This window comes from Phycodurus eques, chromosome 17 (genome assembly GCF_024500275.1).
Source record: "Phycodurus eques isolate BA_2022a chromosome 17, UOR_Pequ_1.1, whole genome shotgun sequence".
Classification (NCBI taxonomy): Eukaryota; Metazoa; Chordata; class Actinopteri; order Syngnathiformes; family Syngnathidae; genus Phycodurus; species Phycodurus eques.
The window spans coordinates 21,634,923-21,651,184 of NC_084541.1; the positions used below are offsets into that span (position 1 = coordinate 21,634,923).

General features: G+C 44.4%; 2 protein-coding genes across 3 annotated transcripts in view; one reads left to right on the forward strand and one right to left on the reverse strand.

Annotated features, from left to right (window-relative positions):
* Positions 1 to 912: 912 nt before the first annotated feature.
* On the reverse strand, positions 913 to 5,513 carry crcp (calcitonin gene-related peptide-receptor component protein). Of its 2 annotated transcripts, XM_061702676.1 has the most exons (7): positions 5,296 to 5,513; positions 4,855 to 4,891; positions 4,539 to 4,637; positions 3,024 to 3,118; positions 2,864 to 2,921; positions 1,871 to 1,968; positions 913 to 1,670 (listed from the first exon to the last, which is right to left on the reverse strand). In XM_061702676.1, the coding sequence occupies exons 1-7, from the start codon at positions 5,352 to 5,354 to the stop codon at positions 1,619 to 1,621; spliced, it is 498 nt and encodes a 165-aa protein (XP_061558660.1). In that variant the 5' UTR covers positions 5,355 to 5,513; the 3' UTR covers positions 913 to 1,618. The 2 variants fall into 2 exon arrangements, with proteins under 2 accessions (XP_061558660.1, XP_061558661.1); XM_061702677.1 differs by lacking the exon at positions 1,871 to 1,968.
* asl (argininosuccinate lyase) overlaps positions 5,489 to 16,262 on the forward strand; it is a 12,103-nt gene continuing 1,329 nt past the window's right edge. The window contains exons 1-15 of the mRNA XM_061702674.1: positions 5,489 to 5,777; positions 6,893 to 7,087; positions 9,270 to 9,353; positions 10,267 to 10,323; positions 10,392 to 10,489; positions 11,824 to 11,901; positions 12,057 to 12,134; positions 12,845 to 12,897; positions 12,974 to 13,036; positions 13,128 to 13,242; positions 13,835 to 13,919; positions 14,089 to 14,148; positions 14,941 to 15,024; positions 15,095 to 15,175; positions 16,260 to 16,262. The exon at positions 16,260 to 16,262 is cut by the window's right edge and continues 104 nt beyond it. Coding sequence (XP_061558658.1) covers positions 5,766 to 5,777; positions 6,893 to 7,087; positions 9,270 to 9,353; positions 10,267 to 10,323; positions 10,392 to 10,489; positions 11,824 to 11,901; positions 12,057 to 12,134; positions 12,845 to 12,897; positions 12,974 to 13,036; positions 13,128 to 13,242; positions 13,835 to 13,919; positions 14,089 to 14,148; positions 14,941 to 15,024; positions 15,095 to 15,175; positions 16,260 to 16,262 — 1,146 coding nt within the window. The 5' untranslated portion in view covers positions 5,489 to 5,765. The remainder of the gene's footprint in view (positions 5,778 to 6,892; positions 7,088 to 9,269; positions 9,354 to 10,266; positions 10,324 to 10,391; positions 10,490 to 11,823; positions 11,902 to 12,056; positions 12,135 to 12,844; positions 12,898 to 12,973; positions 13,037 to 13,127; positions 13,243 to 13,834; positions 13,920 to 14,088; positions 14,149 to 14,940; positions 15,025 to 15,094; positions 15,176 to 16,259) is intronic.

Below are 16,262 nucleotides of genomic sequence, written 5' to 3' on the forward strand. Positions count from 1 at the left end.
CCCATTCCAAACTGTAGTCCACGGGCCATTTGCGGCCAGCCAACCATTTTTTTGCGGCCCAAGGCAAATGCAAAAAATAACATTTAGAACGGTGATGTTGAAAATGTGTGTGTGGGGAGGCTGCGCCACCCACATCAGCCATGTGTGATGCAACTGAATACGACTGCTAATAAATTGCTTTTATATAGAGGTGCAACAATTAATCAAAAACTATTTTGATTATCGATTAATCATTTAGAGACCTTGTTTAATGTAAAACGGCCCAAATCCTCAGAATTTCAGAAATGTTCTCAGATTTCTATGGTCGACCATGAAAGCAGACCGATTAGTTGTTTTTTGCAAACATCTGCTTTTACTATGGAAAAACAATCATCAACATTTTCTGACAGATGTTACACACCAAAACAGTATCATCATGAATTTTGTGCATTTTCTCCACTGTAAAGTTGAAATAATGAATACAGAGATGGAAATTAAAAAGTTTTATCTGATTCATCAATTTATCGAAGAAATGATCTACAGATTAATCAATTATTCAAATGAGTTGCAGCCATAATATAGAGCTTTTATAAGTATGCAAAGAAACCACTTTACAATTAATATAGTAAGACAATTTCTGTTTATGCCTCATGAATAAAGAGAAATAAAGCAACTTGAGAAGGAAAAATGTTTTCCTCCCACTTTCTGCTCTGCATCAAGGTTTGATTTGTGAACATTTCACAATGATTATGATCCTCAAGCAAACACTGGTTTAAATTATGTCAGATTATTACAAATGTTATTTTTTGTTTGTGAATAAGGAGATCTGCTCAGGGCCAGCGCAGAATCGTAAAAAATCCCAAACTGTTTTCCTTATCGCCCTTAACAGGAAGCTGCAATGTAGCGGTTTCTCAAAATGACTTGCGTATACTGTACAATTGCTTGATGGATTGGTTTCCGCGTGTTTATTAGAGTCAAAGAATGTCAAAGTAGCCCGCACATCTTTCAATTTTTCTGTATGCGGCCCTCGGAGGAAGACAGAGGAACGCCCCACGGGGCCCCTGCTCTAAATTGTCCACAGGTGTCTCTCCCGAAAGCGATCGGCTCCGTCTCCCAAGTGACTATAACGAGGGCAAGCGCTGCAGAAAACGGAGACGGCGACAAATAAAGGATCTCCAGCCGAAGAGGCGGAACGAGCTGCAGTGCCGGGAATGAAACCTACAACCTTTACGACGCCTCACAGTGTTGCCGTGTGAAAACAGGAAAAGCGATGCCACAAACCAACAGGAAGCGCAAAACCTTTTTAAGCTTAACTTCCTTCCCCTGGTTGTCATCGTCCATATATCGCACAGCGCTTCATGATGTGACATTCTATTAACTGCTTTTTGTGCTGCATTCAAAGAGCATCTGGAAAGCTCGGGACAAAACTAAAAGACATTTTACAGATGACTTCAATACGATCTGATGTAGCGACGGATGCCGTCGCATTGGTCGCGACTTCTCTAATCGGGCTCGGGAGCTTGTTGAAGACGACACGAAGGAGGCACGTTTCGAGACGGCGAGCGCGACGCCGCTCAAGCCGTCTCCGCATCGGCCGTTGCCGCGTCTTCGCCGGGCAGAAGTTCTGCGATGGTCTGGATCAGCTCCTCGATCTGCTCCTCTGACAGACGCTCCTCGCTCTCCTCCACCATCTGACGAGCAAACGCCACACACACAAAAGCACACTTTCAACCACACGCGTGCTGTAAACATGCGAATGCTTGTAATGGCTGCCAGGCTGTAGCTGAAAGGTCCAAATGGCAACCACAAGTCAGTCCAGTATTAGTATTCTTTAAAGGCCGGCTTTGATACAAGTCATACTGTACAAGTGTGTCCCCTCTTGAGCCGTCACCTTATCGTGGTGGAGGGGTTTGTGTGTCCCAGTAATCCTAGGAGCGAAGTTGTCTGGGGGTTCAAGCCCCTGGCAGGGTCACCTATGGCAAACAGGTCCTAGGTGAGGGACCAGACAAAGCACGGCTCAAATGAACATGAATGGACGTCAGTTTCCCTTGCCCGGACGTGGGTCACCGCGGCCTCCCCTGGAGCCAGGCCTGGAGGCGGGGCTCCAAGGCCGGGCACGACCCGAAAGGGTAACGTGGGTCCCCCTTCCCTTGGGCTCACCACCTGTGGGCGAGGCCACAGGGGTCAGGTGCAGCGTGAGCTGGGCGACGGCCGAAGGCGGGGACCGTGGCGATCCGATCCCCGGCTAAAGAAGCTAGCTCGAGGGACGTGGAACGTCACCTCTCTGGCAGGGAAGGAGCCCGAGCTGGCGCGTGAGGTCGAGAAGTTCCGACTAGATAGAGTCAGGCTCGCCTCCACACACGGCTCGGGCTCTGGTACCAGTCCTCTCGAGAGGGGTTGGACTCTCTTCCTCTCTGGAGTTGCCCACGGTGAGAGGCGCCGAGCGGATGTGTGGTTCACCCCGGTGGACGAGAGGCTAGCCTCCCTCCGCTTTCGGGCGGGGGGGACCGTTCCTGACTGTTGTTTGTGCCTATGCACCAAACAGCAGTTCAGAGTACCCGGCCTTTTTGGAGTCCTTGGAGGGGGTGCTGGAGAGCGCTCCCGCTGGGGACTCCATCGTTCTGCTGGGGGACTTCAATGCTCACGTGGGCATTGACAGTGAGACCCGGCAGGGCGTGATTGGGAGGAACGGCCCGTTATTGGACTTCTGTGCTCGTCACGGATTGTCCATAACGAACGTACTTTTCCACCAATTGTTGCCATGTTGCTTGTACGCCGCGTGGACCCGTTGGGGACGGTTGCTGGCATTTTTGGCCGTGACATAATAAATCTGCACTTGTTGTTTTGACCTGATGAGGATATAAACAAAGGCAAAAAGACTCACTAGCTGCATCTCCACTGCGGTCCGCGGTCGGTGGTTGAGGAGCTGCAGCTTCTCGGCCCTGGTCAAGCGTGAAAACGGCATAGAAATGACATCACAACCTAAACAGAAGCGCGTCTCGTATTTTGCGTGCGAATGAAACAAAGAAGAAGCTTTGACTGACTTTGTGAGTTTGTGACGCATCATGGTGGACAGAAACGCTTTGACCATCTCGGGACGCTGGCGGCTGCACGGCGTCTTGGACAAGTACTTCAGCGTCTGGGTTTGGGTGGAGACGAGTGGGAGACAAATGTGTGCGGCGAGGGTGGGAACTAAACTGGTGCAACTACTTGGTTACTGTATTTACTTCCATCCGTTTGTACTTGAAATAAGAGATTTTTTTTGTTTTTACCCACACATTTGAAAACAGACATCTGAACTTTGTACTCCTTACTTTGTCAAAATAGTCCCGTTTTTTTTACCGATGACAACACGACATAGAAAAAGAGGGAATTCATCCGCAGTCGAGATCTTAATTGATTTTTAAGGTGGATAAAACGGGGACATCAGCGCCACGGAGGAACCAAACCCAGAGAGCATTAACGACCATGATGCAACCGATTGGGAGAAGCAAGATATTCCCATCCAATGACTTATTTAAAGTCCCTGTGAAGTGAAAATATCTTATAAATTTGACACACCAGAGAGAGGTATTATTAACAACATGCCAAAATAGAAACATTAACAAAATGGCCAAGTCTATAAAATGAGGCTTCAAAAAGTTGAAAAATCAAGAATGATTGGTGGTAATTGCATTGTGCCTGCTTCTGGAGTTCAAGTACGGTGTAGTTTTTTTTTTTTTTTTTGTAGTTGTTATGATTCGCTAATTCAGCAGTTTTGTTAGTCAGTTTAAAACATTGGTAAAGCTGTGGGGCAATCTTTTAACAGGATAAAAGTCCAGCCAGCTCTTAAAACAACATGCACGGTGATATTTCTTCTTCTCCTCAGTTCACACTATCCATCCATCCATTCTCTGTACCGCTTATCCTCACACGGGTCACGGGTGTGCTGGAGCCTATCCCAGCTATTTTTGGGCGAGAGGCGGGTACACCCTGAACTGGTCGCCAGCCAATCGCAGGGCACATATAAACAAACAACCATTCGCACTCACATTCGCACCTACGGGCAATTTAGAATCTTCAATCAACCTAGCATGCATGTTTTTGGGATGCGGGAGGAAAGCGGACTACCTGGAGAAAAGCCACGCATGCACGGGGAGAACATGCGAACTCCACACAGGCGGGGCCGGGATTTGAACCCGCAACATTAGAACTGTGAGGCAGATGTGCTAACCAGTCTTCCACCTTGCCGCCCAGTACACACGATGTGAGTTAAAAAAAGAAGGAAACCAGTTGGTCTGGAGAGATTATTATTATTTTTTTTTTTATCGTGCCAAGTTATCGGAACAGTTATTGTATATAATTGACAGTAAAATGTATTTTTACTTTTGACTTTCGTACTTCTGTACATTTCAGAGTCTATAGTTTTTAAATGAAGGAGTTGAATTGCTACTTCTACTTTTACCATTTTTGTTGTTTATACATTAGTATCTGTATTTCTACTTAGGTACAGGGTGTGTGAGTACTTTTGCCACCTCCGGTGTGATACATAAGAGACGAAGATGACATAATGTGCTCACTTCATACATGATGGTATTGAGATTCTGCTGGCCGGCGCTGTGTTTGCTCTTGCCGCTGTCCTTCTTCTGCTCCTTCAGGTCAGTCAGCAGCTGGAACACCTGACAAACATTTACACAGTACACACATTTAAACAAATAATTTCTACAAACATTCATACAGTACACCCATGTATACAAAACACACATTTAAACAAATAATTGATGCAAACATTTATACAGTACACACATTTTAACAAACGTTTACACAAACAACATCCTTTCAATAACATTCTAATGAAAGTAAATGATAACAAAGAGATGGAGGACGTTGTCTTACCTCATAGTTACTGAGCATAGCAGTGTGAGCATTTTTCCTAATAAGAAGAAGATATACAGAGTTCACTTATGGAATTACAGTACATTACAAGTATTTAATATACTGTATGTACTTGGTTCCAGTGACGTTGAAAGCAGATTTATCAAACATTACACTACATAGGCAGAAAATAAGTTGGAAAATAATATAGATAGATAGATAGATAGATAGATAGATAGATAGATAGATAGATAGATAGATAGATAGATAGCACAGTCTATACTGTATATAGTGTATTTTACGTTCATTTGGTACACATGAAAACTTTCAGTAAGCGGAAACAGTAAAGAAATAAGCTTAATCATCCGCATTACCATCTATAAGTGAATGAAATGTGGTATATTTGTATATCAATGAAAGAAAACAAAGCCATAGAATAAAAGAAAGAAATATTTGACTTACACTTCCATGTTGCCGTTTTGGTCCCATACAAAAGAGTCCGTGTGAAACAAGACGTTCATTGGTACCCAGGTACCAAAACACACCCTAGTTAGAAGCAACAAAATATCTAAATTATCGAGTAATAAAACGTAATTTCACACGAAACCAATGTCAATATATTGGGACAATTTATTTCTTTTTCTCGTGAGAATGACAAAGGATGGTCGTTTGCATAATTATATCCCAGGATGCATTTCGGCCCTCAAGCTAGCGGAGCGAGTTTGTTTGCGGCAGACGTCATTTTAGTCACTCAAGTTACAGGCTTCATGTGTGAACAGATATAGAGAAAAAGACAGCTGTTTCCACCCCCGCACACACTTTTCAGCTTTTATTCGTTTGTTCCTTTTAAAACGACTCAAACCATTCAAGCTGTGCCTGATTTATCAACTTCTATCAACACCAAGAAGAAGAGACAACTTTGTTCCTTCGAGATGACTGCAGAGGTAAGGAACTCGTCTGACACAAAATAATAATTAAAATATATGTACATTGTATACGTGAACACACAATGTTTCATGTATATGTGTCGATAGAGTAGGTGCACCTAATGTTGTGGGTAAATGTTGACTGTGGTTGGATGTGTGCTTCTTGCAAAGTCATATCATCTTTCATCATCTTTAAATAAATCATCTTTATTGCCCAAGTATGTTAAAAAACACACACAAGGAATGTGTCTGCTGTATACGGAGTAACTCTAGTACTTTACTCCATTCCACTATATATTTAGGACATACACAAATGTATAAAGTACAGTGAGTCATTAGGAATATAAAGTGTATGTAGTATATTTTAATAGTAACACAATCAGAGTTCCTTTGCACAGGTCAAAGGGTGGGAGACCTGTATTCACTCAAACTATCTTTTCTTTGTATGTCTAAATCCAAGGACATCCTTAAATCAGTTATATGGATAGTGGCATTTCTGGCTAGTCCTTGACCGAAACCTGACTGGTATTTACAACTGGGGTCAGGTCATCAGAGAGGACTGGTTTTCATCATCGCAACCAAGGGCCCCGGGGAGGGTGGAGATTGACAGAGTAAAGACACAACCGCAGGGGAGTGCGAGTCCAAATATGGTCATGAGGAACGGCCCTCTCACGGGTGCCCCAACGAGGGGCTAATTCCACGCCCAGAGAATTAAACCTTGATAAACTGAGATCCAGGGGCTTTTCGGGGGCTTTTTCGTCGTTCTGGCAATGTAGCAGCTGTTATGACACTAAGGCTTGTTCAATAAATCGAATTAGCCCAAACGCCAAGTGTCTCGAAGTCTTCATTCACCCCATGCCAGACGGAAGTCGGAGTTCTCCCGGGAGACCAACGATTCGGAAGCACAGGCGAACGAAATTTAACCACATGTACAATAATGTTGTAATACCGATCACATTGAATTGTGCAAATGATGCAGAGTGACGGAGCTAAAACCCTGGGTCAGGTAATAACGGCCCCAAAGTGCCACTATGAAATTACAGGACGACTGTTGAAGAAGTTAATGGCAAGGGCGTGATCCTAAAAATTCAGATTTAGCAGTTTAGGATTAACATTGTCATTGTGTGCGTCAGGGGTCCAAGATGTGGGGGGGTCGTTTCGTGGGTGCCACCGACCCAGTGATGGAGCGCTTCAACATGTCCGTAGCGTACGACCGGCGCATGTGGGACGCCGACCTGAGGGGCAGCAAAGCCTACGTCAAGGCTCTGCACCGGGCCGGGCTGGTCAGCGCAGACGAGATGGCCGGCATTTTGCAAGGGCTGGACGTGGTACGCGCCCACCCACTCACTCACGCACGCACGCACGCACACAAATCAGAATCAGTGAGGCTGTGCCACATTCCTGCACATTTTGCTGAACAACAAAAACGAGACGTCACGTGACCTGCCGCGCGCTCCGCTCGCACAGTCGGACACAACACAGGTGAAAGGTCAGGGGGCCTTACTGACAAACCATCCAGAGACCAAACAAACAAACAAACATACAAGTGAGCTAAAACATTCTCCATCCATCCATCCATCCATCCATCTATCCTGCTTCTCCTCATGAGGCTTACGGGAGAGCTGGCGCCCTGAACTGCTCTCTAGTCATTGGCGGGGTAGATATAGACAATTTTTGGTTATTGTAAATCTGAAACTCTCGTTTTAGGAAGACCAGAAAGCAGAACATTACACCAATCCATCCAATTCGTGACAAAAACGCGCATTAGCGTCTCCATGTTAGCCCAAGACAGTAAGGGTGCACTCTGGCTGTATTGTATACGTGAATAAAACCCTATTTTTGTTACATTTTGACTGCCAATGAGCCTAACAAGAAGTTTTGGAATGGAGGAGAAAAACCCACGCAAGCAGATGAACACCACACAGGACGGCCAGAGCCCAAAGTTGAACACAGAACCTCAGAACTGCAAGGCAAACGTGCTGCCTAAAAACATCAACATGTTAAAAAAACGCACAAGGAATTTGTCTGCTGGAATTGGAGTAACTCTAGTACTTTACTACATTGAAATATATTTAGGACTTTATCAAATGTAGAAAGTACGGCAAGTCAGTAGGAATATAAAGTGTAGACTTCAAACCGATTTTATCGGGCTGATCAGTATCGGCCGATATTTAGCATTATACGCTGATCGGACGATCGGCTTTAATGTCATAATTTGCCGATCGATCGGCTCCGCAAAAGAGTATATTTAGCAGTATATTTGAATCCAAAAGCTAGTTTAGTTTTAGCCTTCTCGCGTGTCTTTTGACGTACTACTGTAAATATCTAACTGCCAATGAAGTTATTTAAAAATAAATAAATAAATATGTCGGCGGTGTGGGACAGGCAACACGTCGGAGACAGGCAACACGTAATGCCCGCCGGATCAGACGGCAAGACAAATGTGCTCTTTCACGATTGCACTATGTGAGACTACTGCAATAAAATCGTGTATTCCGATACCACCGCATCCTGTTTTTTACGATCATTGGGCTTTATCTTGTCAACTCAAAAGCGACCGGATGCACTCGTTACCGTGGCGACGACGACAAGAGTGGAGCCCGCCGACTTTGTATTATAAGGACAAAATGGGGGGAAACGTGTCACCGGTGCTCAGGACAGGAGAGCACGTTGGTTTAAGGCTCGCTTGAGGTTTGTTCACGCACTTTGAATACGATACGGCTTGCGAGCAGGCAATAAAACGTTATGTAGCCTAGCAAGCTATTGGTAGCACGAGCGGTTGGACGTAAACATGCCGCCGTTCTGTCGAATCATGGTCTAAAGTTTTGGTGTTGGTGAAGTAATTTAATTAAAAATAAAGTAATTTCATTACAGTAAGTTAGCACCCATTATTTCTGTCATGTTGTAATGTTGGTTCGACCTGACTGATTAGAATGCCTGACCTGACTAGAGCAGTGATTTTCAACCTTTATGGAGCCAAGGAACATATTTTAAATTGAAAAAGGTCACGGCACACCGACAAACAAAAATGGCACAAAAAGTGGATCCATTCATGAGTCTATTGACTTCCTGCCATCTAATTTGTTCCGTCTGTCACTATGCCTCACTGGCATAAATAGAGGAACAAAGATCCATTATTTCTTGTAAATAGAATTTTTGGAGCAATTAAGTACACAAGTATATACAGTAAATGGACAGGTCATTTAAATCGACACATTCCTGCATCTAGTGATCGGTTATTGTTTTTTTAAACTCTCTGATCGGCCCCAAAAATCCTGATCGTGTAAAGCCTAATAAAGTGTGCAAAAATGCCATAATACTGATCAAATAGAATTGAGCAAATGATGCAGAGTGACGGATAAGTGGAAGAAAACGGACGGACGATGCAGAGAACACAAACACGAGCTAGCGAACTAAAAACATCAACACGGTGAAAGACAATCTGATGAACGTCATCAATGTCACGTGACCACAGTGACGCTAACGGAGACGCTGCTGGTGTTGTTGCAGATCAGTGAGGAGTGGAGCAAAGACGTGTTTGTGCTCAATGACAGCGACGAAGACATCCACACCGCCAATGAACGCAGACTCGAGGTCAGTCGTCTAACTGTATATACCATATCTCACTTGTAGATCTATCACTTTATTTCATATCCTGCCAGTAGAATAATTGTGTATCTCGATAGATCATTGCTATCGCTTTGTTCTTGGGCAATCCATTATACGACAAAGTATTTCTTACTATCTACCTCAATATCTATTCCCTCTGCGTCCATCACCTGTTTCTCGACCAGTCATTTCCAACCTTTTTGGAGCCAAGGCACCTGTTTTACAATTGAAAAATCTCTCTGCACACCAACAAACAAAAATGTCACAAAGAGTGGATACGTTAATTACTGTATTTACTTCCTGTCATATAATAGAATAGCATTTATTTGTTCTGTCTGTCACTATGCCTCGCTGGCATAAATAGATTAACAAAAGATGCATTATGTCTTGTAAATAAATAATTTTTGGAGCAATTACGTAAAATCTTACTGGCACACTGGTTGAGAATCTAGACCACTCTCTTCTAGCTATATCTAGCTGTCATTTTTAGATCCATTTCTATTCTAGACTTATCAAAATCTTTCATTTGTAGATATATTAATATAGTCTGTAGTCTAGAGTTACATGAGCAGGTCAAAATAATAGTGGAAATACATGGAAGCATGATGTAGTGCTGCTCAGAGGTGGGTAGAGTCGCCAAATATTGTACTCAAGTGAGAGTACTGTTACTGGAGAACGGGTGTCAAACAAATTTTTGCTGCGGGCCACATCGTAGTTAGAGTTTCCCTTGGAGGGCCGTCATGAGCGCGAACACATATACAGTAAATGTGCAATTGCCTCATGTCATTACATATACACCAAAAAAATCGACGAATAACTAGATTTGAAACTAGAAGCCAGTAAAAAGTTGTTAATTCAGTTGATTGTGTTGTTTATCTGTGTGTGTGTGTTTGCGCAGGAGTTGATTGGCGGGGCGGCGAGGAAGCTGCACACAGGCAGGAGCAGGAACGACCAGGTGGGGGCAGTGTGTTGCATGGGTGAGTTCCCACGCACGCACGACGTTCATGCGTGTTTGTGGTGCAGGTGGTGACTGACATGCGTCTGTGGCTGCGTGATGCCGTCGACACGCTGACAGACAACGCCCTCGTCCTCATCTCCGCCATGGTGGAGCGTGCCACAGCGTAAGGAGACAGCGAACACGCCACCTCTCAATGGTTGTGTTGGGAATTAGTCCGTCGTTCCCTACTCCTCAATCACTATAAGGATTTTTATATTGTGGAATTTGTAGTGTACTAAAGATCCTGAAATAGTGATAGGGTGTAAGGACTGACTCAATTATTCGTGGACTTTTTAGTCAACCATCTCTACGGTATACCAGAGGTGTCAAACAACACATTTTTAGTTCTGGTTTCTCTCAGAGGGGCAATAAAACCATTGAAATGTTTCATCGCCTCCTCATATTACTACATAGACACAACAAATTGAAGGATAACTACTTTTGAAATCAGAAGTTTGTTCAGCTATTGTTCAAGTTACTGTAAAGAGGGCTTTGTTAAGTAAAAAGTGCTTGAAATTTTGGTGAAGATTTGAGCAAGAATCATGGAAGTTGCCCCTGGGCCACATAAAATAATGTGGCGGGCCAGATTTTGACACGTGCGCTATACGGTGGACCCCCGCATAGTTGCAGTTTGCCTATCACAAATTCACTTACGAGTTGAGACCAGATGTTTACATACAACACTATATAAAGACACACACCCATTTTTTTCTGACTGTCTGACATGAAATCATGCTTCAACTTTTCAAGTTTTAGGTCAATTAGGATGACCAAAATTATGTCTATTCACTAAATGCCAGAACAACGAGAGGAGGATTTTTTTAGGGGAATTTTCATCACGTCCTTCAAAGTCAGAAGTTCACATAAAGTAAGATTGCCATGTCTCGAAGGAATTTGGAAAAACCCAGATGATGATATGATGTCTTTGGAAGCTTCCGATATTTGAGTTAAAGGGGAGACACACCTGTGGCTGTATTTAAACGAGACACACCTGCGACACACTTTTTTTTGTGTAACATCATGGCAAAGTCAAAAGAAAGCAGCCAAGATATCAGGAAGAGAATTGTGGACAAGTCTGGTACATCCTTGGGTGCAATTTCCAGATGCTTGATATCCATCTGCTCACTGATTGTGAAGGCCCTGGGCACTCTTATCCAAAATAATTGTCCCCATTCAGATGGACGAAGATGTCATTAATCTGTTCCCACCCACCCCCCCAAAAAAAGAAAAGGGAAATTGTCATGTTTTTTTTAACAATAGCAATAGCACTCTCGAATATTGTACTTTATATGACATCCAGTAATTGCACAATTAAATAAAATGTAGAGAATTAGACTTTTGCGTCATTGTGCTGCTGCTCCTGGTTTGCGCTCCTTGGCCACCTGGGGGCAGCATAAGACAGACCGAGGGATATACTATACAAAAGGCTGCAGTAATATTAGCCATTCTTCTCCTTAGAGAGATAGACGTCCTGTTTCCTGGTTACACCCACATGCAGCGAGCGCAGCCAATCAGATGGAGCCACTGGATTCTGAGGTAAAGCACGAAAACAGGCTTTGCTGACCGATGGCAAAGGAGCCGAACCTGTGAAATGATTTCTATGTTGCCTGCTTTGCGCACGGTCCTCGTATTCATCTCACGCCGCCCCCTTTGTTTCTTCTTCTTTCTCGCCTTCCTGCGTGGACGGGAAGTCATGCCGTGGCTTTGCGGCGTGACGTAGAGCGGCTGCAGGAGATCAGGAAGCGCGTCAACGTCTTGCCTCTGGGCAGGTATGACCTTACATTTGAGCCGCTTACCATCACTATGACGTTAACGCAATTATATAAAACCGCCAGTTCACAGCAAGCAATTGTGCCACGTACATCACTACCAATCAATGTTGACCTCATCACATGACAAAAACATTTCCATAAAATACATCCTACTCTCCAGAGATGCTGATTATGACATTTATTCATGTGTGCCTATCGCTACAGTGTTTTGCTAGTCCAATATGGCTCACCAGAGGATGGGAAAACGCTGACGTCAACCGGGGCGAGCTTGGTGACCTTGTTCGGCAATTTCAACTATCCATCCATCCACCCGTTTTCTGTACCGCTTTATCCTCACAAGGGTCGCGGGCGTGCTGCAGCCTATCCCAGCTAAATAAGATTGGTTGAAAAAAGAAACAGTCCTATTGCTAATAAAGGTAGAAAAGGGGCCAGCACCTGTGATTATGAAGGCCCTGGGCAGATTACTTTGACATGGCAACACACAGAGGCTGACACCTGATTGGACACAAAGTCTAACATCGACATACAAGCACTGGAAGCTGTGCAGCCAAGAGACTGTTGGGAAGGAAGGAATACAATGTCATCGAACAAATATTAGAAGCTTGGAAATGTGGGTCAGTGTTTTTGATTGTCCAAATCTGGGACGGCGAAGATCGCATTCATGTGGAAACGTCCCGTATTGATTGGACGGCTTCCTGTGGTTTCAGCGGCGCTGTCGCCGGAACGCCGTTTGACATCGACAGGGAGCTTCTGAGGAAAGGTCCGAACAGACGTTCATATTCACATGCTTAATAATATAAGTGTTGTGAGTTTTAATGACGCTGTGTTGTTGACAGAGTTGTGTTTTGATGAGGTCAGCTTGAACAGCATGGACGCAACCGCACAACGAGACTTTGTTGGTATGTCCGGCAGCGCGTTATCGGCTGTCAATCAAACCAATGGGTTCAGTGTGTGTGTGTGTGTGTGTGTGTGTGTGTCTGTGTCTGTCAGCGGAGTTCCTGTTCTGGGCCTCGCTGTGTGCGACTCATCTGAGTAAGATGGCCGAGGACCTTCTGCTGTACAGCACCAAAGAGTTCTCCTTCGTCTCGCTGTCTGACGCCTACAGGTCAGGCCTCTGTTCCTCATTATCATATTCAGATATCCTCTAAGTGTGTGCACAGTGCTTGTAAAACAACAATGACATCATGTTGTCACGTGCGCGAGCGCGCACATTGTGTTAACGTTTAGCGCACACACTTGTCGATTTGTTGGATGTTTTGTTTGCAAACAAAGCGCAATGTTTGCTTTCTGACTTCATTAGTCGGCACCAGGGTCTCCAAAGTCTGGGCCAGAGGTTTATTTATTTGCCCGTGGTATAAAACTTTGCAAAGGAGGATTAGGGGCACGCTGAATCGGTGCAAAAAGGATGGAGAATGTTATGTGAAAATGTTTGTCGTAGTGCCCCCAATAACTCAAGAGTTCAAAAGCAGATGTCTCTATTTATTCAAATGATTCTTTTTTTACAGTTATGGTTCCATGTTAAAGCTCATAATTTTGCGGGTATTGTAACTAAATATATATGAAGCAATTCCGAGACTAATTTGGAACCCAATCCGATTGATCGAAAAGGTCTTTCAAAGAGGTCTCGGGTGTCATTTTATCTTAAAAGCAGACGAGGCTACCCTAACGCATATTTGACCTAAATTTGTGCGGTGCAGCACGGGCAGCAGCTTGATGCCCCAGAAGAAGAACGCCGACAGTCTGGAGCTGATCAGGAGCAAAGCGGGGCGAGTCTTTGGCCGAGTAAGTCCTCCTGCTTTTCACACGTCGTCTGCGGTCCGTCATCCTTCGACTTATCGTCGGTCGGCCGTTCACGTCCTCTCGCTGTGTTATGAAACGAGACGGCGGAGGAGCGAGAGGCCGTTGTTCATACCAGTGGCCCGACGATGTTGATGGGCTCGTGTCGTTTCAGTGCGCGGGCTTCATGATGACGCTGAAGGGCCTTCCCAGCTCCTACAACAAAGACCTGCAGGTACCACATTCCTTCTCATGGCTCCCTTCCTCATTTTCCACCAGTCATCACCCAAATCGGAACCTTTCTGTGGACGGCGCCCTCACAGCTACAGCAGTGAACTGCGACTTGTGATGATGTCTCCACTTTCTGCTCCGTGTCGAGCTCATCTTAGTACAGATTGCTTTTGTTTTGGTTCACAGTGTCCACAAAAAAAATGATGCGGCTGCTGCTTAGGAGGAAAGATGTATTATTTATTATCATCATTGGGGTACAGGGCCGCTGGCCACCCAAAAAGCCTGAAAAATCTTTACAGTTTGGCTTTATCACCAGGCTGTTTTGTTTGTTTGTTTGTTTGTTTGTTTGGCATGCAAAATAAATTCAAGGTGAAGAATATCAAAGCGCATCCATCGTTTTGCTGTGTGCCCGTTGATCCGTTACGCAAAAGCAATCAATTATCCCCACGTGTTGGAAACCTTTGCCCGGAGGTCATTTTGGCCCAAGTCGCCTTGACCTCGACTGTACGACTTGACACGAGACAGCCGGAGGAGGTCCGTTGCCGTTTGCCAGCTACCTTTATGATCTGGAAACTGGAGGTGTTTTTGGAAGTGCTTATTTTCACATCATCTGCAAAGACCTCTTTTGTATCATTTCTGTGGAAGTTGATGCAAGTTAACCGATTGAAAGCTTGTTCGGTATCAGGAGAAATAAAGCAAAACTTGTCATTTTCATAGTTTTTCTGTAAGTCATGATTGAAAGAATCCAAGATTGAATTTTAAAGCCAACCGTTCTTTGTATATTTGTTGCCACCAGGAGGACAAGGAGGCCATGTTCGACTGCTACGACTCCGTCTTGGCCGTCCTCCAGGTCGCCGCCGGAGTCGTGTCCACGCTAAAGGTCAGCGGACGCCTTAGCGAAGCGCTCGTTTGGAGGTCACTCAGAGGTCGTTTGGGCTTTGGTTTTTCAGATCAATGCCGGCGCCATGGAGGCGGCGCTCAGTCCGGACATGTTGGCCACCGATCTGGCCTACTACCTCGTGAGGAAGGGGGTGAGGGCAAGCCGTACGCTCAGCGGAAAATACACCTATACCGGAACCTCCAAAGTCCAAACACTAGTATGCAGAGGACACAAAGTGTGATGAGAACCACAGAGCAGGAAATGGAGTCTGGCAACTCCATATAGAATATTATCAGTAGGTTACTAGAGGTGGCAAAAGTATAGATACAGTGGAACCTCGGGTCACGGATGACTGTTTACGAACAATTCGGGTTACGCACAAAATTTTCATAGTTCCGTATTATTTTGGGTTTGCGAACGGTCTTGGTATGGATGAACGCAAGGATCAATGTTGTGCTTGTCCTCGCGCTGCGTGGCGAGCGTGCTTAACGCTTGGATAGACGCTGAAAACGAGTTGTCTGCTTTGCGGCGTGACACGGAAGATCCGCCTCCACGTCCTAGATCATCCAATCACAAATCTAATAGCGTTTGCGGTTGACGTCGTAAAATATCTATTTTTTAATAATTGTCAACAAATACTATTTACAGTATGTGTTATTTATTGAATTGTAGCGTCTCTTATTGAAAACAAATTGAATAAAAATGTAATGAATGATTTCTAAATTAAATTAAATGAATTAAAATTCATCCGCGTGAGAAGAAGCGGATCAGAAAACGGATGGACGGACGTCAAAATAGCGCTCGACGGAGGCGTTCGCTAAGCGGAAGTTCCGCCTCTACACGCATTCGGCCAATCAGATTCCGATTTTCTGACGGATGTTACGGACCGAACCGGGAATAGAATCATAATGGAATCATTTGTTTGTGCATTTTCTGCACTGTCAATTTGAAATAATGTCCACAAACAAATGTTTTTGTTCGATTCGTCGTTTATTAAAATATTCGTTTATTCCAGCCTTAGTTTTAACATACCGGGCCAATAAAGATAATTGTAATTCTGAAAATAAGTACTCAAGTGACGTACAGAGACTTCCAAAAACAAATCTACTGAAGTAGAGAAAGTAAAGTATTTGTACTTGGTTGTGATCAGTACAGCGACTGAAAGCGCAAGCAGATGCTAACGTGGCCGAAAGTGGCGTGAAAGCCGTCGTGTTCCGTGTTGTGTTTCCTTCCAGGTG

Bases quoted from the DNA above. Each gene is read 5' to 3' on its own strand.
- crcp (XM_061702676.1), bottom strand. From the start codon at position 5,354: ATGAACGTCTTGTTTCACACGGACTCTTTTGTATGGGACCAAAACGGC. The intron at 3,119-4,538 runs GTGAGCACATTA...ACCCAAACCCAG, and splicing joins TCAATACCATCATGTATGAA to ACGCTGAAGTACTTGTCCAA. The intron at 1,671-1,870 runs GTGACGGCTCAA...TTTGCTCGTCAG, and splicing joins AACCCCTCCACCACGATAAG to ATGGTGGAGGAGAGCGAGGA.